This window comes from Panthera uncia (genome assembly GCF_023721935.1).
Source record: "Panthera uncia isolate 11264 chromosome D3 unlocalized genomic scaffold, Puncia_PCG_1.0 HiC_scaffold_8, whole genome shotgun sequence".
Taxonomy (NCBI): domain Eukaryota; kingdom Metazoa; phylum Chordata; class Mammalia; order Carnivora; family Felidae; genus Panthera; species Panthera uncia.
Genome location: NW_026057586.1, coordinates 77,905,815 through 77,929,718, shown reverse-complemented (window position 1 = coordinate 77,929,718; position 23,904 = coordinate 77,905,815). Strand labels below are relative to the sequence as shown.

Below are 23,904 nucleotides of genomic sequence, written 5' to 3'. Positions count from 1 at the left end.
TGCTGTGTTTCTCCCATAACTTACAACTGGAAGTTTGTACCTCTTAATCCCCTTCACCTATCCAAAGAAGATCTACAGATCTATTAACAGGGCCTGATTTTTCTAATGGCTTTCCTGATCATTTACATGGAATTTCCGTCCTGGTTTACCATTCCGCACCCATGGAAGAGCGTGAACTTGGAGTTGACCTTTGTGTTTGTTTCACCTCACAAATAGTTATGGCTTTGGTTTCTTTGTGACGCATCAGCCTTAAAGTAAATATAGCCCAAGCAACAACTAGGTTTTGTTAAGGTTAAAAATTAGCTTGTTTTTTAAGTTAATAAAGATCAAGGGGTGGCTATTGGAAATGTTTGTCTTTGCCCTAGAAGTAAAAGCACCGTAGAATAGGCTTCATGCTTTTGACACACACACACACACACACACACACACACACACACACACACGCTTGAAACTGATGGGTAGCTTGGCAAAGAGTAGGAAAAAGAAGGCACACAGATGACCTGTGTGAGTGGAATTTCAAAACACTTACGACATTTTACTGTTTTCGAGTACGCATAGCAGCTTGGACTAGCCTAACAAAATATTACAAGTTAGAGAACTTTGCTTTTTATTCATTCCATAGATGGAATATGATTTATTCATTCACTCAGCTCTTCAGTCTCCTACAAGGCGTCATGTTAGAGTGGGTTAATAGTGATAAATTATTGAGTTGCAGATGAGTCCTAATGGACACAAAGTTATTCTTCTAAGCATTCTCTCTGTGTGTTACTAATTTGCAGGGTAAAGGAAAACTCTAGCTTAGTCCCAAGTTTGATCGTATTCCACATTAAGGAATTTGAGATGAGTTATGAGGTTTACAGTGTGTTCAAATGAGGCCAGGAATCCAAAAGAGTGCCCTCCTCACCAAACGTCCACAGTTATTGGAACCTGTGAATAGGTTAGGTTACATGGCAGAGGGGAATGAAGGCTGTAGATGGAAGTAAGGTTGCCAATCTCTTGACCTTAAAATAGGGAGATTGTTCTGGATTATCTGGTGGAACCGAGTGTAATCGCAAGGGTCCTTAAAAGTGGAAGAGGGAGGCAGGAGAGGAGGTCAGAGTAATGTCACATGAGAAGGTCCCGACCCCTGGTTGAGACGGAGGGAAGGGATCTAAGAGCCAGGGAATGTGGGCAGCTTCTAGAAGCTGGAAAAGGCAAGGAAACGGATTCTTCCCTAGGCTTCAGCACGGAATATAGCTAGCTGACACCTGGATGTTAGCCAGTGAGACCCACAGTAGGTTTCCAACCTACAGAATTATAAGATGGTAACTATTTGTTTCGAAGGAAGGAAGGAAGGAAGGAAGGAAGAAAAAAGAAAAAAGAAAAAGAAAAAAAAACCCGAGGCCAGAAATCTTCTGAACTGTTCAGCAGGCAGAAAGTAGGTCTGCTGGGGCATGGGCCCCAGCCTCTGCTCAGCTCTCCTGCTCCAGAAACGTCCATTGATAAGGGACCGACTGGCTGGATCTGGACCAAATTCAATATCCAGATCCTTTCTAGGTTAGGACCTCTGGCTGAGGCTCCATCTACTCCCCTGGGTGGCCCCATTGCCCTGCAGTGTTTCCTTGGGGTGTGAACTCTTGTCTCATGTTCACAAAAATGACATGAAAGTAATTGCTCCCCAGGCCCCCCTCCCTTGTCTCTGCCCTCTCCCCACCACTGCCTCTTATACCACCTGTCATCCTACCTCCTCATGGTCCCTGTCTGGTTTTACCAGAGTGAGGGCTGCGTGCTGAGGACTGTGGGTAAGGCCCTGGTGCTGGCCTTCAGCCTGGCCCTCAAGACCTGGGGGGGTCGGGTTTCCGTCCTGCATCCCACACCTCCAGAACGAGCCCCTTGCTCCAGCCAGGCCAACTCGATCCAGAATACGCCATGTTACTGACTAGCGGTAGCGTTCCCTCTTCCCCTCCGGTCTCCCCACGTCCTTTCAGGGAAGGTCCGTCCAGAGTCCCACTTGCCAGAAGGAGCCTTACTGATGTCTGACTCTCAGTGCATACCCTTCTTCTCTGACTTGTGTGGCACGTGGGTGTAAATCTCACGTTTTGGTACTGTCGCTGCCCAGCACGATTCTTAACCAGATTGGCATCAGCTGGGAGGTAGGAAGTGAGCATTTATAGTTGAGTAACACTTCTGTCCTGGTGGAGACTCATTTTTGGCTTGGGAGGCAGTATAGGTTAGTGCAGGGGTTCTCAGGTGCCAGAGGACACAGAAATATATGGACCTCTGCACCCTACCCCAAGGCTTCTGAGTCGGGGGGTCTGGGGTGGGAGAATACGAGAATCTGCATGTCTAGCGAGGGCTATGATGCCACTCGTCCGGGGGCCATACTCTTGTGCATCCTGGGGCAGAGGTTTAAAGAGCATCGGCTTAGAGGCCCGCCACCAAGGTTTGAATCCTGGTCCCCAAACCTCCTCACTGTGTAGATGCTTTGACCCCTCCACACCTCCGCTTCCGCGTGTATACAGGGTGTAAAGGCATAATACCCACCATATGGGATTGTGGGGATCGGGTGAGAGACTGCGTCATGGTGGGCTTTTGCACCTGAGAGAACTCTGTGAGCGTCAGCCATTATTCACCATTTTTCTTGGAATCCAGAAAGGCATTGTGATATGGTAGCAGACACTGATGTAGGGATGGGACAGGATGGGCTCTGCCTGCTGTGTCCTTGGCTACTGTCGTCACCTGTGTAATTGGGGCAAGCTATTCAAGCATTTCTAGGCCTTAGTTTCTTCATGTATAAAACGTAGCAGTAGTATTTGTCTGTTTTCCTCTTGGTGGCTGAGAATCACGTGGAATATTCTGAAAGGACTTATATGAAAGGAATATCAGAATTATTATTGACAGCTGCTATGTATAGCATTCCTTATGTACAGAACACGTCTAAGCTCATGCGTGTGGGTGCAGTTGTGAACCACACTGGCGGGGTGGACTGTCTGCCCTACGCCAAAGGCCGATTGTTCACTGCGATTGCTGGCCTCCTCCGTCGGCCGTCCTGGTCCTGTGATCTGATTTTAGCCCCACTCTTCCTGTCTGCCCCCTTCAAAGCCTTTGTCAAGTCTAGCCTGGGGCCAAACGAGAAGTCTCCAGGCTCGTCAAAGGAAAACTGAGAACCGAGCCAGTGTGATAGCCTGAACTTCAGGAGCGATGTGGAGTCTGTAGGCTTACAGATACCTTCACGTGATGATCGTCTCACTTGTAATCTTCCTATTGAAAAAATAACGTCTCAGTTGCCTGTCATTTTGAAGAATTCATTTCAGAGTCTGCAGCCTCCCTTTTCTTCCCTATGTGAGAGAGATGTAATAACTTTCTTTCTCGTGGGGGCTATGATCAGTTACATGTGGCTAATATTTGTGAAGGGCTTTGAAACTGGCTGTGCTCTTTGTTACCATGAGGCGTGTTGGGACATAACAGGAGGACGGGAGGATTTTCAGCTTTCGGTTAGACGTTTGTATAACCAGTGTAATCTCTTCACTGGGCTGAATGCTCTGACAAGGAACATTTCCTGTTGATTTTATGTGCCCCTTATCCGGTTCTTTGTGGCCACCTCTCTGTTCTTTATTCTAGCACTAGGACAGAGATTGTCTAGAGAGAGCCCTGAAGCAAAGCAGGGAGCTGTATCCTGCTCACTCCACAAAGTAGACCTGCCTTTCTCATTTCCAGCATCTGTGAATGCAGGGCTGAGAGAGAGAGATGTGGGTTACATCCGCCTGCATTTTCACCCGAGCTTACTCTTGCTCTCTGGGTTGCTTTCGGGTTTAGGTCATAATAGGTGTTGGTTCGGCCTCGCTCTGGTCCTTTGTAGACATCTGCCCGCGCCACAGAGCCCCTGCGTTTGGCACAGACCACGGTGATTGGCAGTGCCTTCCCAGGCAGGGTCCAGTCCTGGAACAGCGGGGGTTGCAGGTGCATTGGCACGTGCTGGTGGGGAGCGCACACGGGCCTTGCCCACCCAGCGCCTGGCGACTCTCAGCAACACGGTCCCATCTCTGAAATATCTTGGCCTTGTGGGCTTGTCACTCCAATTAAAACTTCAACATGAAAGCAGCCCAGGCTGCTGCTCCCTTTGTGCTGCATGTGAGCGTGGCCCGTGCCAGGAGCATGTCATGGAGACCGTGGAGGGGGTGCCACGTTTCGGGGGCCTGCGCTCGTGTCGGGGGTCCGTTTCTTCAAGCTTCACGTCTTGCTGTTGCTGCTGCTAAGTGCACCTGAGAGGCAACTTTCTGTTTGCCAACAGACAGTCACCTTTGGGCTGGTGGTGAAAGTCATTTTGCACATGTTCACAGATCCGCTGTGTTACCAAGCCTCACGCTCTGACTTCTCTCTGGCAAGGACTTACAAAATAGTCTCTCTGGCTGATTGTCAAAAATTACATCATATCGGAGTAAACTGCTTTTAAATCAGACATCCATTATTCATGTATATTAACTGCTTTTTTATTTTTTTATTGGCTGTTTTGTGTATGATTTACTCTTTTCTCACTAGGTCCCTCCTCCCTCCCCAATTGTCTGTCTTCCTCCTCGTTTTTTTTTTTTTTTTTTAATCTTAGCTCATCTGTGAATTTATAGAGGCTGTTGACTTAGCTTTGCATGTGAGTATATGCTGGCCCTGCATTGTTTTGTAGTGAAATTTTAACCACGTTTTTGCAGGCCATATTTATGTTGGGTCAGGACAGCAGCTTGGGTCATTTACATGAGTAAATTCTACCCCAAAGACTGAGAAGTCTTTTTCTCTTGTACCTTTTGTATTGTTTTAAATGGGCATTACTAGTTTTGTACCTCAAGAGCCGTACTGAACGAACTGTACCTCCCACTTATGAAACAGCTAAATACGTTGCCATGAGTGGAAAAGCCAGTGGACTTAATGTGTTCATTTGTATGCACGGAGCGGATCTCTACTGTAGGCCGGTGTGCCGTGGGCCCGGGATCGATAGACACAGGCCGAGATGTGTAGCACTCACTCATTCTTTCATCAGATCCGCGTTCAGTCCCTCCCATGGTGCCAAACACAGCACAGGTCCCCAGGAAGTACCTGTCCACTCCACACCATAGTGCCAGAGGGTCCCCTTGGGCAGCCGGCATCTTTGTGGCCGTGGTGCAGTGCCCTGACCCGTGGCACTTGTCTGTTTGGAATAAGGACCACGTGCAGTTTGAACTACTTATTTAACCCAGAGCGGCAGTGTTATTGTGGATAATCGGTATTTGCGTACTTTTAAGCACATTTACCTGAATCTTTGCTCAGCGTTCCTTCCAGCACCTCAGACCTTTTTTCTGGAATGATTTTCCACCTTCCAAAAATATACTCTTCAGAAGTTCCTTTAGTGAGGGTCTCCTCGGCGCAGGAGTTCTCTGTATTTTTCCCCAAGAACCTCTTTTTTTTTGGCCTCAGTCTAAGGTAGTTTTGCTGGTCCTTTATAACTGTGGGTTGACAGTCCTCTACGCTCAGCCCTTTGGAGAGACGATTGGTTTGGACTCCATTGGGTCCACTGAGAGCTTGGCTGTCAGTCTCACGGTCATTGTGCTTAGGCCTCTTCCTCCTCCCAGTCTTACTTTCCTGTGGTTTCTCTCTGATGTCTCTAGGTGTGCCTGCACTTTTATTTTTCCCATCGGATCTCTTGTGCTTCCTCCTTCCAGTTGTAGAACATTCTCAGCCATTGTGGAAATTTTCCTCTCCCTCATCCTGGCTGTTCTTCCTCTCTGGAACTCAGGGCAGATGTGTGTTGGACCAGCTTGTCCTCTCCTCGGGGCTGTGTGCTGCTCACTCACATTTTCCATCTCTGCCTCTCTGTGTTGCATTCTAGGTGACGTCTTCAAATCTGTCTCTAGTTCATGGAATTCCTTGGACTTGAATTCTCTAGCTCGTCCGTTGCCTTTGTAATTTCTAGAAATCTGTTTGTTTTTGCAGAGGCTTCTTTGATGCTTTCGACTCCTCACCATTTTATTTCTATAAACATTTTCAGCATACGTTTTTTGTTTTATCTAATAAACATCTGATATCCTTGGAAGTCTAATCAGTTTGTTTTCTACCTCTCATTTTTGATGAGTTGTTCCTTTCTATAGTTGGGATTTTTTTGGGGGCCTCATAAATATCTATTTATTTATTTTTACTTTTAATTTAAATTTTAGTTAACATACTAATATTGGTTTCAGGATAATTCAGTGATCCATCACTTACATACAACACCCTGTGCCCATCACAAGTGCCTCCTTAATGCCCATCTAGCCCATCCCCCACCCACCTCCTCCATCAACCCTCAGTTTGTTCTCTGTCCTTAAGAGTCTCTTGTGGTTTCTTTCCCTCTCTCCTCTCCCCCCTGCCCAACCCCGCCTTGGGATTTTTTTTTTATGAGCTGTATTTGGCTGATCTTGATTTGTAGGTTTCCTTTTGTTCTTTGTTTTTTTCCAATCAAAAGGTCTCACATATTTCTTACTGAGCCAACCTACTGGTGCAGAGCCATAGTAACAGACAAAAATCATTTCCCCGGTAAAACAGGTCTATTGTTCAGGTAGTAGGGATGTCTACAGAGTGATAGGGGAGGGACATGGGGCCTCACGCAGCATTAATGTGTGTGCCATCTCGTGTGCGATCGCTTATAGACGCAGCTTGGTTCTTCTCCAGTGTCTCCTCTTGGAGTTGTACCTGATTTTATTACCGGTTTTCATCTGAATCCACTGGGGAATAGGATGATTCTGCTTTTGTTCCTTGGCCCTGAATTGCTTGATCCGGAAAGTCTTGTGAGAAGACACGGAGACGACCGTCAACTGCCCACACCACAATGGCGGAGAAAAGGAAAGCAATTTGTAGGTTTCCTAAGGGGCCTGGGTTGAGAGGATCTTCCTCCTGAGAAGACCCTGCCAGCTACCAGGAGACATGTTACCAACCTGAAAATACTTCAGTTACCAGGCCAGGGGGCTTTGGGGCCTTGCAAGTAGTTTAAATGTCTATTTATTTATTTTTGAGAAAGGGAGAGAGAATCCCAAACAGGCTCCAGACTGTCAGCACAGAGCCCTATGTGTGTGTGTGGGGGGGGGGGGGGGGGCTCTATCCCGCCAATGAGAGATCATGACCTGAGTTGAAATCAAAGAGTTGGACGCTTGACTGACTGAGCCACCCAGGTGCTTTGGGCCTTACAGGTAGTATAAATTTAAACTGTGAACCTGGGTGAGGGCAGACCCGGGGCAAACAGTTTCCACACTGAGCTGAACCTGAGGCAGACACGAGTTTCCAGAGAGGCTCTATTTGCCAATGGATAGGCTTCTCCACTGGTCTGATTTTTACTGAGCGTACCCGTCCGTACGAGGGCCCCAGCAATAGGCAGACACCTCGGTTCTGGTGTTTCCACTTGGTGCTGGCCAGAAACCGTGCCTCCTGTCTCCCCAGGCTCCCGGGCTCCTGACATTGGCAGATATCCTCAGAGCAGCCCCTGACATGAGCGCCCCTTCCTTTTCTGGTTTTAGCGCCCTCTTCGTTTTTGGCTCCTCCGAATTTCTCTGATTTCTCAGGAGTTAAACAGAATGTTTGAGGAGTATTTAATAGACTGAATCTTATGCAGCATTTTCAGTGTTTGTAAACAGGAGGGTTTTCCCCATATTCTAGTCTGCTGCGCTGTCAGAGAAAACCTTAGCCTGGCTACAGCTGGAGTGCTCTAGAATCTGGATGGTCTGGAGAGGGATCTGTGGAACCTCCTTCTGTTTTGAGTAGGATGAAGTAATTCTTTGTATAAGCCAATAACGGGATTAGGCATCCAGAAATGGGGGAATGCGTCAAGCAAAAAAAGGTGTATCTGCGTATTTGTCGTGAACCAGACTGTGGTTACCAGATTTGCCGATGTACCAGTCAGTTCATCTCCAAGCACATGCTGGGCCCTTGATCAGTGCTGCAGGAATGAATGATAGGATTTCTTCCCTAAGGAACTTAGGGTCTGAGTCCGAGGCAGTGTTTTATGGCATGTGGCATGGCGCTTGGTAGCACGGCCTCAGCCGGCCTGGCCGAACCAGTTTCCGGTGTTTGAGAACCACGGGTCTGAGAGAAAGAAGCTGACGTGCCGTTCGAGACGGCACCTCGTAAACAGCAGCTGAAGCGTGTAGACAGTAAATACCCTCATTACCGACGAGAGGAGATGAACTCTGCCAAAGGCACAGAGAGAGCACAAAATAAGCTTCCTTGGGTGGAAGAGGAGAGGACGTGAGGACTGTTTGCTTTATGCCCTAGAATCTGGCTTCTTACCATGACTTTCTCCCCTCAGAAGAGCCAAGTATGTGTGGTAGTGGTGGGGGCGGGTTATTAGGGAATCAATAGAGAAAAGTAGGTAGACTGTCATCTCCAAAGATTTCAAATACCCACCCCCATGCCTTTTATCTTGGACTCTCTCAGCCTAGCATCTGCCAACCTTCCGCTCTCCTTGTCTCTTCCCTTTTTTAAAATAGCAGCAGAGGGGGTGCCTGGGCGGCTCAGCCAGTTAAGCATCTGACTTCGGCTCGGGTTGTGATCTCACAGTTTGTGGAATCAAGCCCCATGTCGGGCTCTCTGTCAGCCCGGAGCGCACTTTGGATCCTCTGTCTCCCTCTCTCTCTGTCCCTCCCCCACCGCAGCAGACAAGTGATCTTTAATTCACCATGCTTTTGAAAATGCCGCTGTCTCCTAAGGAAGGCTTCTGACCACTCCTCACTTTTTGGGAAAGGCAGTGCTGCGGTCCTGTGGAGGCCAGCCAGCTGCTCAGGTGGGTGTTGGAGTGATGCCTTTGACAGAAGTGTATGAGGAGGACTTACTGTTTTGGTAAGTCTAAAATCTAAACACAGACGGAGTTCCTTTCTTCATTCATCAGTGTGTGACCAAAAGTCGGGGACCGCGAGGCTCTGTAATCTCTCCGTGGTGATTCCTGTATGCAACTGGGTGCTGTTTCATGATGAATGTAACAGCGTGCCCACATTTAGGAAACCTCTGCCGTGCGATATTCACTTCTTACTAGGTGGGTGAAGGGCCTCGCCCACTGCAGGGACGGTAGCCGTTGGTCAGCTCTTGCCTTCACGCTTTGGTTGGAAGGCCAGTCCTGGGCACACTGAGTGTTCCGGGTCACACCGGGGTATCCCAGATGCTGGCCCCGTGGCCGCCCCCCACTTCCTGATTCTACCCTGCCGCCCCTGCCATTACAACACCAGATGCCAGGACGTGGCTGTAAGGTGGGTCTCCTCAGAGAGGCGGGTCCCACATATCGAGGAGCAGGACAGCCGGTGGCCGTGCACCAGCTGGTGAAGAGGCGGCTTGTTGCAGCTGGCAGCAGGCTGAGGCCTCCACGTGTCACCCACCGTCCCTGTTCATTCCAGTACCGACTGCAAAGAAGATGATTGATAATATTTGTTGCAGTAACGAAGTACGTTATTTTGTCTAAAAATTTATTAACAGCCCAAATAGCCATCAATACGAAATTACACATCCATAAGAAATTCTATGCAGGCATTAAAAAGAACAAGATTTACCTATAGATACTAATGAAGAAAGGACTCTCCTGTTGTTTAAGTAGGAAAAACAAGTTATAAAACAATAATCCCATTCAGGGAAAAAACAGTTTTACACACACACACACACGCACACACACGCACATGTAGAAAGGCAAGGCAGACCTGTGTCAGAAAAAGTCTAGCGGTATATACACCGAACTGCTGAAGTGTAGTTATTTCTGAGATTGACCTACAGAAGGTTACCGCTCCTTATTTAATTCTGTTGTGTTAGAATTTGTTACAAGATCTATTACGTTTGAAATCAGAAAACAATTTTTTTTAAGAAAAGAATTTCAAAGACATCTGAATAGCTGACAGAATTTAAAGTTTGGATTCTAAGACTAGGATTTATGAAGATACTTTAAGGTTTTTACGAAGAGGAGGAAAAAACACAGAAAAAAACTTTCTGCTGAAGTTCTTTGTCTATGGTGTTTGCTTCCATCCGGTGCCCTCTCGATCTGCCTGGAAGCCAAAGAGCAGGGAGGGCCACCCAGTGTCCTGCAACTGTAACACCGCACATCCTATAGTTACCTCTGCAAAATAGCTGTTGGTCATTGTAGGTAATTCTTAAAATAAAAATTTGCTCTGTAATCACTATGTAGGCTCTTCTGCAACATTCACTTGGTACTTAAAAGGAAAAATCCCCAGCAGCATCTATTGATTTGGCGGTCACATGAATGCAGAACATTTTCTCCAAGATTTTAGCTCTGGGTAGTATTTTCCTTCTTTCTAGCATATCCATACACCTCTGAGAGGGAGTCAAGTGGCCATGGGTTGAGACTCACCCAACTAGGGCAATAAAGAGAAAAATTAGTCTAATGCATGGTCTTAACAAGAGGGGGAGTGTGAGCATGAATAATTAATCTCACTAGTCTGTGGCAATCAGATAAAATGAAGTCCCATTTGCTCAACCTTATTAAAAGAGAGAGAGCGTGGGAGGGAGTGAGCAAGGGAGGGAGAAATGGTAAAGGTCGTTAAGGGACTTTTAACATGGAAAGAACCGCCTCGGAGATGGGTAATGTGTTTTCTAATCTCTGTGGTCTTTAACTAACCCTAATGGTAAAGGTACTCTTTGGATATTCTGATTCATTGAATTATTAAACATTTCAGAAAATACTTGACTCTTCGCTATGAACTTTGATGCCTTTATGATGAATTTGCAGTCTTTCCGGAGAGGGATCAGAGTTCCCTGTGTCACTCAGAGATGACCTATCCACTTGTCAAAAATGAACTAGAAAAAGTAAGGATGGACTCAATACCAGATTTTAATTCTTAGGTTTACCACAGACCTTTGCACTTTTAAGGCCTACCTTCCTACGATGGAAGTGGAACTATTATAAAAACAAAAAGAAATTGAGTCTAACAACTCTACTGAAAGCTCTATTATGATACAGAAGTGTGGAAATTATGAGAGACCATGAGGTTGCTGTTTGAATTGTTTTTATCCTTCCAGGAATGGATTTTATGCAACTTTTAGGTTACTCACTATAGATAGATTTGATTACTTCTAATCAATATTACTTGGAAGAAGAACTTCTTTTGGATATTTTAGAATTGTTGAAATTGTTTTCATTTAAAATTGTTGGAATTTTCTCAAACTTACTTTCAACTGCGTGAAAATAAAAATAAAATTTAGCTTGCTCTCTGTAGTCTTTGTGATTAGGAAAGCGGTTTAAATTTTGAAATTGCCTCTTTCCTTTCAGCCTCTTTCAGGTGCTGCTCACAATAGTTAATTAATATTAGTCTTTTTTTTTTTTTTTTAAACTGTGAAGCATTTCCAAAGGTTCACTTATTAGAAGTGTGTGTTGATGAAGAGATCGTGGTTTTCAAGGTGGAGACCCACAACCTCTCAGTGCTGAAATAAGAATCTGTATCCTGATAATTGGTAATCGTATAGGTTGAGAAGAAAAAGATAGCACATTTCATTTTCGTGTGTGTGAGAAGGGAGGAGAGTCTATCTACGAAATATTAACATTAAAACTTCTGAGTTCAATAAATTTAACCACATGACCAACAGAATAGAATGCATGTTCAGGGAGGGTGTGTGTGTGTGAGTGTGGGTGAACGAGGAGGCTTTTGAACTGTGAATTTGGGCAAGGGTGTATCTTCAGTATTAACAACAGTGAATAATGCATAGCAAGCATTTCATGTTAATTCACTGAATTACTAAGGTTTTTTTTTTAGTAAAAGACTTAAATATTCTTTAGAAAGATTCCTCATAAATCCTCTTTTTTTTTTCTTTTTGCTGGAGAGATAGCACAGAAATGTTCAGATATGATGAATGCATTGTCTAGTGATCAAGGGTACCTTATTTGCCTCTATACCTTATAGAACAGAGCCTCCTAAAATTAGCAAGTTGAGAGTGGCCGAAGAGAGAAATGTTTGGGAATGTTCCTTATACCAATATGATTATACCAATTATATCAATAAAAAAATTTTTTTTAATGTTTGGGAACAAGGCTTTGTGTTTTGGTTTGCAGTTTAATCTAAAGGAATCACTGGTCATGTAGTGATTAAGTGTCCATCTTCCCGGATACTTGTAGTGTTGTTTTTACCTTCCGGGATATCCACAGAGAGAGGGGAAAAATAAAGAGAACACAGGCTGGCTCATCTGCAGACATCAGGAAATCAGAAAGCAGCTTCTCAGCAGTCAGTGACCCTTGTTTTCTATGCTGCTTTTTCTGGCTTAGGAAATTGGGATGCCTCATATCCCCATTTGGCATTTTCTTTTGTGTCCTAGGATTTTGCACCTTGGCCTGAGGAATTCTTGGGATGTTCTTTTATTTTCTTTTGCGTGTCCTTTTGTCATTCCAGTAGCCATATCCCTACACTGTCACTCCTTGGAAAAGGTAAGGACATTAAGCGGCAGATCATGTCCCTTATAGAAGGAGCTGGGGAGTAATAATGGCCCTGCCCTGGGCAAGGCTGCAGTGAGAAGTGTTGCACGTAGGCCTCCTGTGTGCAGCTGCCAACCCACGCGTCTTCCTTCCTTCCCAGATCCTGGTGTACAGCCTGGAGGCAGAGCGCTGCCTCTCGAAGCTGGGTAACGCGCTCGGGGATTTCACTTGCGTCAACCTCAGAGACAGCCCCCCCAACCTCATGGTCAGTGGCAACATGGACAGGAGGTAAGTCTGAGTGAGGAGCCGCGTCCCGTAGCCACGGGAGCTCCTGCCGAGGCTTTGCCCCTCGGCTCGGCCCCGCTGTTCTCGCTCAGTCCCTCTGCTGCTCACACCGCTGCGGGCTCGCTCCACAGCCTCGCCCGCCTCAGCTCAGCCCTGATCCTTAAATACCGCCCCTGTGAACGTGGAGAACAAAGTCTTGCATTAGGTAATAGTTGGACAGAGCTGGGTCTCCGCCTCATTTCTGACACGCTCCGGGAAGGTGGTCTTTTCAGCCATTTGGTGGACACAGTTGGTAGAAGGTCCAGTGAGACCACTTGGAGTATCTTTTGTTCCCCTGCTGCAAAATTTGTTTGGCATTTAAAAGCTCACTTTCTGATATTAAAAACAATAACCTAAGGGCTGAATCATGTTCAACAGAATAGGGTTGCCTGCCAAATGATGTCAAGAGTGTATTTCAGAACGCTATGGTGTCCCTCTGGTGATGGGGGGAGAAAGGGACTTGATGGGAACAGATTCCAGTTTCTCTTTAGCTGATTAGCAGTCTTCTCTTTAACGCTTTGGCTTAGGGAGTCGGATTTTCCTGGTACAGGGTCCAGTGCCAGCCACGACGCTCCAGGAACCATCAGCACGAAAGGATTAAAGTTTGAAAAGACCCTCTGAGTCCGAATTTTAGGTCTTTTTCTCTGCCCATTCCCTCTCCCCCTTGTCTTTTCTTTTCCTTGTCTTTTTTTTTCTTTTCTCTTTTTTTGGCTGGTTATCTGCCTTGTCTGATCCGGTGCCCCGAAGAGAGGTAGCGTGGCTAGAGGCCAGGGTCTGCCGGCGCCCCCCTCCCCCTTCCCCGGGCCCGGCCCCGGGCTGCAGGTGGTGGGCTGCTCGGTGGGGGGGATCGGATCGCGAGGCGGGCGCTCCTGCGTGCCAAGTCCCAGGCCTCGGCCGCACCCGCACCGCTGCAGCAGCTTGCAAAAATAATTATCATGTCAAATAATATTTTCAACTCCTGACCTTCCCCCCTCTGCTACCCCCTTCCCCTAGAGCAAACAGATTATGTGAGTGTGCTCTATCGAAAGAAAATTTTTTTCTCAAGGCTTCCTAAAATGGCTGATGATTTCTGAGCTCGAGAATTGAACTCCTCAGTGTAGGTCCCATTTTTCTATTTCAAAACAAAACCAAACCAGGCTTGATAAGCGGCCCCGCGTGAGGCACAGCAAAAGAAACCAATCAGTTTGTAGTTCTACTCCCATGTTTGAGTTTGTAGACTGAGCTGTACAAGGGCTCCAGGCTTATCTGATAGGATCTCCCTCCAGGGACTTAGTAGCTACTAACCGCTTTCCAGGAGAGCAAATGCAGAGGGCTCCTGCGGGCGTCCAAATGGAAGGGTTTCGGATTGTAGCTTATGCTTCAGAGTTTGTTTACAGCGTGAGCATTTAGGTAGGTGTTCAGCTACAGCTCGGCTCACAGGACAGCATGGTAGTGTTCCAGAGAAGAGACGGCTCCCTTCTGCCTAACTTAGTCTAGTCGGTTGCAGGGCAGTTAAAGCCAGGTTTTCCTGACCCTTGTTGGCTGAACAGGATCCTTGTCCAGTTAGGAGACCTACAGACTTCAGACTCTGTAAAGCTGAATTTTTCCCCTGGAGCAAGGCTGTCTGAGGGGCTAAAGGCCCTGTGTAAAATGGCTCTCTGGTCGTTTCCTTCCTTCCTTCCTTCCTGGTCGTTTCCTTCCTCCCTCCCTCCCTCCCTCCCTCCCTCCCTCCCTTCCTTCCCCTTTCTTTCTTTCTTTAAAATTTTTTTTAATGTTTGTTTATTTTTGAAAGAGCACAAGCAGGGGAGAGGCAGAGAGAGGGAGGGAGGGAGGGAGGGAGCGAGACACAGAATCCGAAGCAGTCTCCAGGCTCAGCACGGAGCCCAACGTGGGGCTCAAACGCACGAACCGCGAGATCATGACCTGAGCCAAAGTCGGACGCCCAACCGACTGAGCCGCCCAGGCACCCCTCTCTGGTCATTGTCAAGTGCTGATTTGACCATGTTAAGCCTGTTTTATTAGGAAACGAATGTTATGTTTTTTGTTTGTTTCTTAATCCCCTGTCTCTGTGGGGTGAAAGGAACAGACTAGTGGTTTGGCGTTCAGGAGGCGGTGTGCAAGGTGGCATTTCATCAGGGCAGTCCTACAACTGCATGCCAGCTGTTTGACCACTCTGCTGGTGACCATGATATAGGAGGTCATTCTCTGTGAAGCAGAAAAGCAGTGTAAGCACAAAGAACTTGAAACACGGGTGTTAAAAAATTATGTCTGGAAAAAGAAAAGAATAAAGAATGTAGGCTTTCAGATCGGTAGAGGGAAGTCGTGCGTGCGTGTGTTTCCCCAAAGGCTTAATGAGCTATGAGTAGGATCTCACTAGAAATGCACACCCAGGCTCATACAGCTTATGTTTCATTTCAACAGAGGCAGAAAGGGGTCAAATACTATGAAGAGAACTATATGTAGTTCTGGCTGCCACTATAATGGTCAATGCACTTGTAAAAGCCTGGAACCTCCTTTTTTATATTTAAACTTAATCCTACTGCACTCTCTTCATACTCTATCAACAACCTAAGAGTGTAGTGGACTGTAAAGATACATGAAACTGTCCCAGGTTAGGACAAAAATAATTTTTCATTAACATAAGGAAATCAGCAAACATGGGTAGAATTTTGTAAGGAGCTTGGGGGAGGGGTGGGAAGCAGCGGGGACTGATAGGCTGAAATTAAAAAGGAAAAAATAGCAGGGCACCTGGGTGGCTCAGTTGGTTAAGCGTCCAACTTCAGCTCAGGTCATGATCTCTCAGTTTGTGTGTTCGAGCCCCGCATTGGGCTCCATGCTGACAGCCTAGAGCCTGCATCTGATTCTCTATCTCCCTCTCTCTCTGCCTTTCCTGCTCATGCTCTCTCCTTCAGAAATAAGCATTAAACACACACACACACACACACACGGAAAAAGCTCACCTAGCCTGTCACCCTGTCCACAAGAAGCAGGTTAGAGTCTGATGAAGTTGAAGAGAATGATTGCCTGGAAACAGCTCTGGTTGGATCATGCCTCTGCCTCTCCCCTGCTGGGAGAGAAGGGCTATAAAGCAGGGACAGAGCGAGGTGTGGCTCTGCACGAGAGTTTTAACACTGTAGATCAGTGACTTCTTCTGAATGCTCCCTTTGTCCTTTCCTGGTAAAGCAAGAAGAGTGAGGAATAGCGGAGTACCACCGACACTCACGTTCCCCCTGAGTGTCAGTCTAGCGCTCAGCGAGTGCCCAACACAAAGCTTTGTATTTACTCTAAGATGCCCTTCTCTTTTTACGTTTTCACCTCTGTGAAATCAGGACTTGCCGTTTACAAGGGCATCGTAAAATTGGCAGCATCTTTAAATGTTACCCAAAGTAACTGTGCTTCTTACGATCAATGGTATTTCTAATTAAATGAAACTATGTATTTGTTCACCGAAGGCAAAAATGAATTAACGGCCTGGGAATGAGAACATTTATGACAAGCTTGAATAGATTACCAAGAGGAAGACTGCAGGAAATAAGCCACTTTGTTGTTGTTTAACCTGTTTGGCGTTCACCGAGCATTTAAATCTGTGAATTTTTGTCTTCTACAAAATTTAGAAAGTTTTCGGTCATTACTTCTTCAGATATTTTTTTTCTGCGCTCATCCCCTCCCCTCCTGGGACTCCAGTGATGTCAAAGTCAGACCTTCGGATACTGTCCATCAGCCACTGATGCTATATGTTCATTTTCTTCCCTAAACTTTCTGTTCTTCAGACTGCATAAGTATGCATTTAATTTCAGGTTCATGGCCGCCTTCTTTCCTCTGGCATCCCCATGTTCCTACTGAGCCCCTTCAGTGAATTTTTTATTTCAGATATTTTTAGTTCAAAATTTCCACTTAGATCTCTTTCTCTGTTCAGAACATCATTCTCTCTTACCATTTTTACCTTTACTCCTTGGAATATAGTCACAGTAGCTGCTTTGAAAGTCATTGATGATTCCCCAAGTCTGGGTTGTTTTTTCCCATGAGAGTGGGTCACATTTTCCTGGGTGTGTGTGTGTGTGTGTGTGTGTGTGTGTTTGCAGGGGTGGGGTGGGGGGTATGTCAAGTAATTTAGGACTATATCCTGGACATTTGGGGTGTTACGTTGTGTCTGCTTTGGATCCTATTGTATAATCCTCTGGAGAATGTTAAGATTTTTGTTTTCAATAGGCAGCCGTCCTGGTTAAGTTCAGACTGGAAGTTCTGTCTCCTGTGGGTGGATATTCAAGTGTCCGCTCAATTTTCAAAGGTTTTTTTTTATGCGGCTCTCGCTCTGTCTCACACATATGCAACCTAGCTCCCCAGGGGTTAGTCTGAGATGGTAGTGGTCTTTTACTTTTTTAAGTTGAAACATTGGTTGGCATATAATGTTATATTAGTTTCACATGTACAACATGGTGATCAGCCGTTTTATCCACCTATCCGTTATCAGCAGAATAAAGGTAGTTACCATCTATTACCATACAATATTTTTATAACATTCTGGACTGTATTCCCTTTGCTGTACTTTTCATCTCTGTGACTTATTTATTGTATAACTGGGATTCTGTGTCCTCTTAGTCTCCTTCACCCTTTTGCTCATCCTCCCAACCTCCCTTTGCTCCGGCAGCCACGAGTTCATTCTCTGTATTTATGAGTCTGTGTCTGTTTTTGGTTTGATCTCTTGTTTTGTTTTTTAGGTTCCATATCTGTGACATCATATGGTATTTGTCTTTTTCTCTTTGACTTATTTCAGGTAGTATAATACCTTCTAGGTCCATGCATGTTGTAGGAGGAGAGACTTCGTTTTTTGTGGCTGAGTAGTGTTCCATTGTATATACACACTACGTCTTTATCCATCCACCAACAGACACTTAAGTTGCTTCCGAATCTTGGCTCTTGTAAATAATGCTGCAGTGAACATGGGGATGCCATGCATCTTTTCAAATTAGTGGTTTTGTTTTCTTTGGGTAAGTAACCAGTGATGGAATTTTGAATATTTTTTTAATGTTTGTATTAATTTTTGAGACAGGGTGAGACAGAGCATTGAGCGGGGGAGGGGCAGAGAGAGAGGGGACAACAGAATCCGAAGCAGGCTCCAGGCTCCGAGCTGTCAGCACAGAGCCCGACGCGGGGCTCGATCTCACAACCATGAGATCGTGACCTGACCCCAAATCAAGAGTCAGGTGTTTAATCGAGTGAGCCACCCAGGCACCCCCTTTGTTATTTCTCTTCGATACTAGCCATTCTAACTGGCATGAGGTCGTATCTCATTGTGGTTTTGATTTGCATTTCCCTGATGATGAGTGGTGTTGAGCATCTTGTCCTGTGTCTGTTGGTCACCTCTGTCCTCAGGAAAAAATGTCTATTCAGCTCCTCTGGAGATGGCAGAGGTTTAAATCTTAGTTGAGATCGCACGGCCTTTGCTCTGCTGATTTGGATCTCACCTGCGCAGCTCAGAGATGAGCCTGGGATTCATGGATGTGTAAGAGGCTTTCCTTTAGCGCCCTCCTCTCTTCAACCCTGCACTCTCCAGCCTTTTAGGTGCTCCTTTCCCTTGGGCCTCTCACCGGAAGAGGGGGTTTCTCTCAGAGTTTTACCTGCCTGCTTTGCTACCACCGTGCAACCCTGTGACTAGAGTCTGCCTTTGGGGCAAAGCACCAGAGAAAAGAGGGAGAAATCCCCACAAAGCACTCCCCCCCCCCCCCCGACAACACACACATTGTTTGGACTGCAGGGGCCCCTTTCCGTGGTTCTTCAGAAAGGTGGTGGGATTTTTTTGGAGCTTTAGCTCCTGTTGCACGTACCGCTCTGCTCTCGGAGCTCATGCCTGGGGCATGGCTATGAGCAAGAGGACCCCCCACGTGACCACGGCCTCCGTAGCCCAGCGTCTCGGGTTGACTCTCCAGAGGCTTCAGGTATTTGGTTTTTGTGTTGCATCCAGAGGTTTTGGTTGTAGTTCAGCAGGAGACAGAGGTGGTAATGGGCTTTAGTTCCTCTTGGCCAGAACCAGAACTCCCATCTTCTCTTCAGTGATTTCAATAAAATAGTTGGCAGTCAAGGGCTGTGTTGAATGAGGCCCCTTCCCGTTCTGTCTGTTGTTCTCAGTCTTCTCATCGGTGACCTGCTCATTCCCCGCCATGAAACCGGGGATCTGGAACAGAGCAGCTCATCCGTGCTCTGCAGGGAGGATCTAAATCGGATGTGGTGGTGAGGGCCCAGGTCAGGTTGGTAGTGGGTTGTCAAGGCAACAGCACTGCACCAACAATTCCCACTGCTTTTTTCTCCCTGTAATCTCAAGATTATTTAAATTTTTAGCAGCTTTATTGAGATAAAATTCACATGCCTACAACTCACCAGTTTAAACTGTACAATTGAGTGTAACATCCACAAGGCCGTGCGACCATCACCATCATCCCCATCTGTTTGGGACATTTCCTATAAGTGGAATCCTATAAAATGTGACCCGTCGTGACTGGCTTCTTCCACTTGGCATAGTTATTTCCGAGATAAACGTGTGTTGTAGCATGAATCACTACTTTATTCCTTTTTATGGACAGACAGTATTCATTGTGTGAGTATGCCACATTATTCGTTCATCAGTTAATGAACATCTGGGTTATTTCCACTTTCTATTATGAATACTGCTGTCGTCATTCAGGTACAAATTTTTGTGTAGACGTATGTTTTCAGTTTTCTTGGATATATACTTAGGAGTGGAGTTCCTGGCTTATATGGTAACTCAACGTTTACCCATCTCGGGAACTTAGACGCTTTTTTTGAAAGTGCGCCGTTTCACATCCCCACTGGCAGTGGGTGATGGTTCTGATTTCTCCACCGCCTGGCCCGTACTTACTCTGGTCTCTAATTACAGCGTAACGGGTATGAGGGGTAGCTCATTGTGATTTTGATTTTCATTCTCCCGGTGGCTGATGATGTTGAACACCCTTTCATTTGCTTTTTGGCCTCATCGGATAAATGTCCATTCAGATCCTTGGCCCATTTTTTAGCTGGGTTGTCTTTTTATTTATTGAGTTGTAAGAGTCTTTCATAGATTACAGATACCAATCCTTTATTAGATAGGATTTGTAAGTATTTGCTCCTAATGTGTGGGTTGTCCCTTCACTCTCTCGGTGGCATCCTTCGAAACACAATCGTTTTTAATTTGAGTGAAGTTCAGTGTATCTGTTTTCTTCTGTCACCAGTGCTGTTGGTGTCCTATTGAAAAAGCCATTTCCTAGCCCAGGATCACCACGATTTACTCTTCTGTTTTCTCTAAAGAGGTTTTCTAGTTTGGGCTGCTACAGTAAGGTCTCCAATGCATTTGGAGTTGATTTTTGTATGTTGTGAGATAGGAGTCTGGCCTCATTCTCTCACATGTGGATGCCCTGGTGTCCCAGCACCATCTGTTGAAAAGACTGTTCTTTCCCCCATTGAACTGTCTCAGTACCATTGTTGAAAATCAACTGACCATAAAATAGGTTATTCCGAGTGTACTCATCTGATTAAAATTTAAAATCTACAAGGACATTAACGTAAGCTAAATATTTCCATGTTTCCGGTTTGGGATCTTGTGCCGTATTATTTGGGCGTCCCTTATATCACCATTACTGCTCACAGAGCTCTTCAGGGCCATCCAGTGCTGGCCCAGCTGAGGAACGAGGGCCAGAAAGGTTGAGTGACCATTCCACGGGTCCTACTGCTCTTCGTGGACACCGTAAGGAGGGCTCTAAACCCCAGAGACATACAGCTTTTAACACAGAGCTCTGAGCCGACCCTGGAGTTGGATCATTAAACTGGCTAGTCCTGCTTTAAAACTGCGTGTTCTTCCAGTTGCTGTTTCAAGTGAATCGTTCACCAGAGGCCATCATCAGTGGTATATAGACAGAGCTGTTGATTTTGGCAGATAAGGTTGTACGTAAGGTCCTCTCTAATAGCCCAAGTTCAGTGAGACAAAACAGAATCCTGTGATTTCTTTAAAAAAAAAATTATATATATATAATATATATATACATATGTATATATATTATATATATATATATATATATATATATATATATATATATATAAATAAAACACACACACACACACACTTCCATTTTAAAGGTTTCTTGTTTGTCCCGTCTATTTTCTGGATAGAAATCCAGCTTTAGGTCAGGTCCTTCTAAATGAAACTGCTGAGCCAGAGTCTGAATAGGCTTCATCTCTGCCATCAGATACGGCTTGCCTTATTATCATACAGGACTATTTAATCCAAACCAATGGGAAGCGAGCCCCCCCGCCCCAGCCAGAGAGTCTCGGAGCTTACTTCTGGCCCTGACAAATAGGAAGTTGTGGTGCCCTGCTCCCTGCTGTCAGCGAGCGAGCGAGCGAGCGAGCGGGGAGCGGGGCGTAAATGTTGTGTTTGCTCCATCTGTAAGTGTTAGAATAAGTTATTCAGAGCTCTTAGCACAGGACCAACCAGAGTGGGCCTCCCTCCCCGTTCCAGCACGTTTTCCTGCCCATCAGATGGATGCTCCTCTGCTGGAGTCTTTGGAAGGTTCTGGTGTCTTTTATTTTAATTGGCAGGCGAGAGCCGACTCCTACGGCGTGATTTTCATTAGAGAGGGGCTGGAGCGAGGGAGCGTTGGAACAGCCCTCCAAACCCAACCATGAATATTAAACATAACACAATTACAGCTTTCGGACCAATTATTTTTCTTTTCAACGGGCAAAGTTGATGAAATACTCGCAGGATAGGAATTCACAATATCTACCGTTGGCTTCTTTTTGTCCCTGGCGTCGGTGGTCTTGGCGTCATGTTGTGCCCGTTTGTGGTGCTACCTGTGTCCCAGCATCAAGTCTTTGGTTGGAGCGCTGAATTTGCCAAGGCAGGCGGTTCAGGGCGGGGTGGCTTCGTCAGGCGTTCGAGGCAGACCCCGCTCTCCCCGTGGGAACGTGAATGGCTCGCGCGGACTCTGCCATTTCTGTCTGTCGACAAGAATGCAGAGGATGCCTCTCCCGGGAGATGTCCTATACCTGCTCTTCCTTTTTTGCTGGGGGGGGGGGCGGGGAGTGGTTCAAGTTGTCTTGGCCGTTCTTATTTTCCTTAGTGATGTAAAATACGCAAATGCTGCATCTTTTGGTGTATTTGTTTATTTTGTTTGGAGCCATCCATGCTGGTATCTAAATACAATAGGAAAACAGATGGCAAACTTTGAACTTCTGGACCGAATTTGTGTTTGCCTTTGTCTTCCTAACAGCCAAACTGTAAATTATGGAGAATAAATATTCAACAGAGGAGCTCTTTATGAAAATCACCACGGTGAAATGGACCCCTATTAAGCAGATATCCGCTGACAAGTACTGGGGCTAGAATCTTCCCCTTCACGTTGCGGTTGGTAAGCGGTGCAGCTGTCGCCTGCTGCCAGCCTGCCTTTTCCAGGGGGTCCACCTTTTCTCACAGATGCCTCAAGTGGCTCTAAATGCTGATGGAGGGAGACCTTGGTCTCCCAAGTCTGCTCCACGCTGTCTGCATCTCGGGTCCAGACCCCGCGCCGGGGAGGGGGGCCCGCGGGGCGCGCCATAGTCAGAGAGTGTGAGGTGGTTCCAGGCCCTCGCCCGTGTGCCAGGAGTACGGATTTCTGAACTCCAGGTTTATGTACGGGAGCGCGTGTGAGACACGGCACGGTTTGAACAGGAACAGCGTGCCTGTGCGGCCACCGCCCAGCCTACCCAGTGCCCCCGTCGTGAACGAGTCTGCTTCGCAAACAGCATGACAGTGCCCGCGACTAGAGGGAGCGGGCACCTTTAACCCCGTGAATGCTAGAAACCTGCCCGCCACTCGCTATTCGAATATTGCCTCTTTGCAGTATGCTTTGTTTTCTCCGTCTGGAACTTCTTTTGGACACAGGCCGAACTGTCCCCTTCCATCATTTGTGTCTCCTAATCCGTTGGTCACATTTTTTATTCACGTGCACTCCATTCTAGGTCATCTTTCAGATTTATCGTCTAGTCCACACAGTCTTCCAGCCTATCTAATGAATTTAATTTCAGGGGCTGTGTTTTCATTTACAGAAGTTTTATATAAGAATTGTTTTTAAGTTTGCTTATTTCGAGGGGCGCTTGGGTGGCTCAGTCTGTGAGGCATCCGACTTAGGCTCACGAGTCCGAGCCCTGCGTCAGTCTCTGTGCTGACAGCCTGGAGCCTGCTTCAGATTCTGTGTCGCCCTCTCTCGGCCCCTCCCCCACTCATGCCCTGTCTCTCTCAAAAATAAACATTAAAAAAAATTTGAGAGAGTGAGAGCAGAGAGAGAAGAAAAGACAAAGACTCCCAAGCCGGCTCTGTGCTTTCAGCCCAGGGGTTTGAGCCCCACGAACCATGAGGTCATGACCTGAGCCGAACCCAAGAGTCGGATGCTTACCTGAGCCACCCAGGCACCTCTCATTTATAGAACTGTGACTTTTTTTTTTGTAAAGCAGGAATCTATTCCCACCCCCTTTGGGTGGGCCCAAGTCTTACCTTCTTGCGGCTGTGTTTTGGGAAGCTCCAACCCTACCCGTAGTTCCTGAGGTTGGCACCTGGCAACAGACTCGCCCCACCCCACATGCATGCCGGCAACTGAGACACCGAGCAGTGCATTTTCAGGGGTGTAATTTATCCGGCAGTATTAAGTGACTTTCAGTGGGAGGGTCAGGAAATTGTCTGAAACAGAAACCCCATCTTCTAAAAACCGTGCTAATGGCCTTGTGTGGCCACGTGTGTTTGTATATGTATATTAGGTACAGCCTAGATAAAATTCCTAGCAGCAAAACTGCTGGGTCAGAAGCGAAGTGTATTGTTGCTGGATATTGCCAGAACACTCCCCGAAGAGGGGTCTGTGCTCACATCGGGCGTGTGTAAGTGCGTGTCTGTCCAGGTCTCTCCAGCGTGGAGGGTCTCACGGGGTGGATTACCGAACTTGATCTCTGCTGGGCAGACAGGTAACCGGTGGTATCGAACTGTAGTTCTAGTTCTTAATTTCTCTCATTACCAGTGAACACACCTCACACATGTTTAAAAGCCATGAGTTGGGGCGCCTGGGTGGCTCCGTCGGTTAAGCGTTCGACTTCAGCTCAGGTCACGATCTCGCGGTCCGCGAGTTCGAGCCCCGCATCAGGCTCTGGGCTGATGGCTCAGAGCCTGGAACTTGCTTCCGATTCTGTGTCTCCCTCTCTCTCTGCCCCTCCCCCGTTCA

General features: G+C 46.5%; 2 protein-coding genes across 2 annotated transcripts in view; one reads left to right on the top strand and one right to left on the bottom strand.

Annotated features, from left to right (window-relative positions):
• The window catches only part of FBXW8 (F-box and WD repeat domain containing 8), a 118,182-nt gene that overhangs the window by 87,532 nt on the left and 6,746 nt on the right, over positions 1-23,904 (top strand). Inside the window, exon 8 of the mRNA XM_049619275.1 lies at positions 12,528-12,655. Within this exon, the coding sequence (XP_049475232.1) occupies positions 12,528-12,655 (128 nt within the window). The remainder of the gene's footprint in view (positions 1-12,527; positions 12,656-23,904) is intronic.
• Positions 6,624-10,085, bottom strand: LOC125914698 (60S ribosomal protein L39-like). Its single transcript, XM_049620249.1, has 2 exons — positions 10,062-10,085; positions 6,624-6,842 (listed from the first exon to the last, which is right to left on the bottom strand). Exons 1-2 carry the CDS (start codon positions 10,083-10,085, stop codon positions 6,624-6,626), a joined length of 243 nt encoding a protein of 80 aa, XP_049476206.1.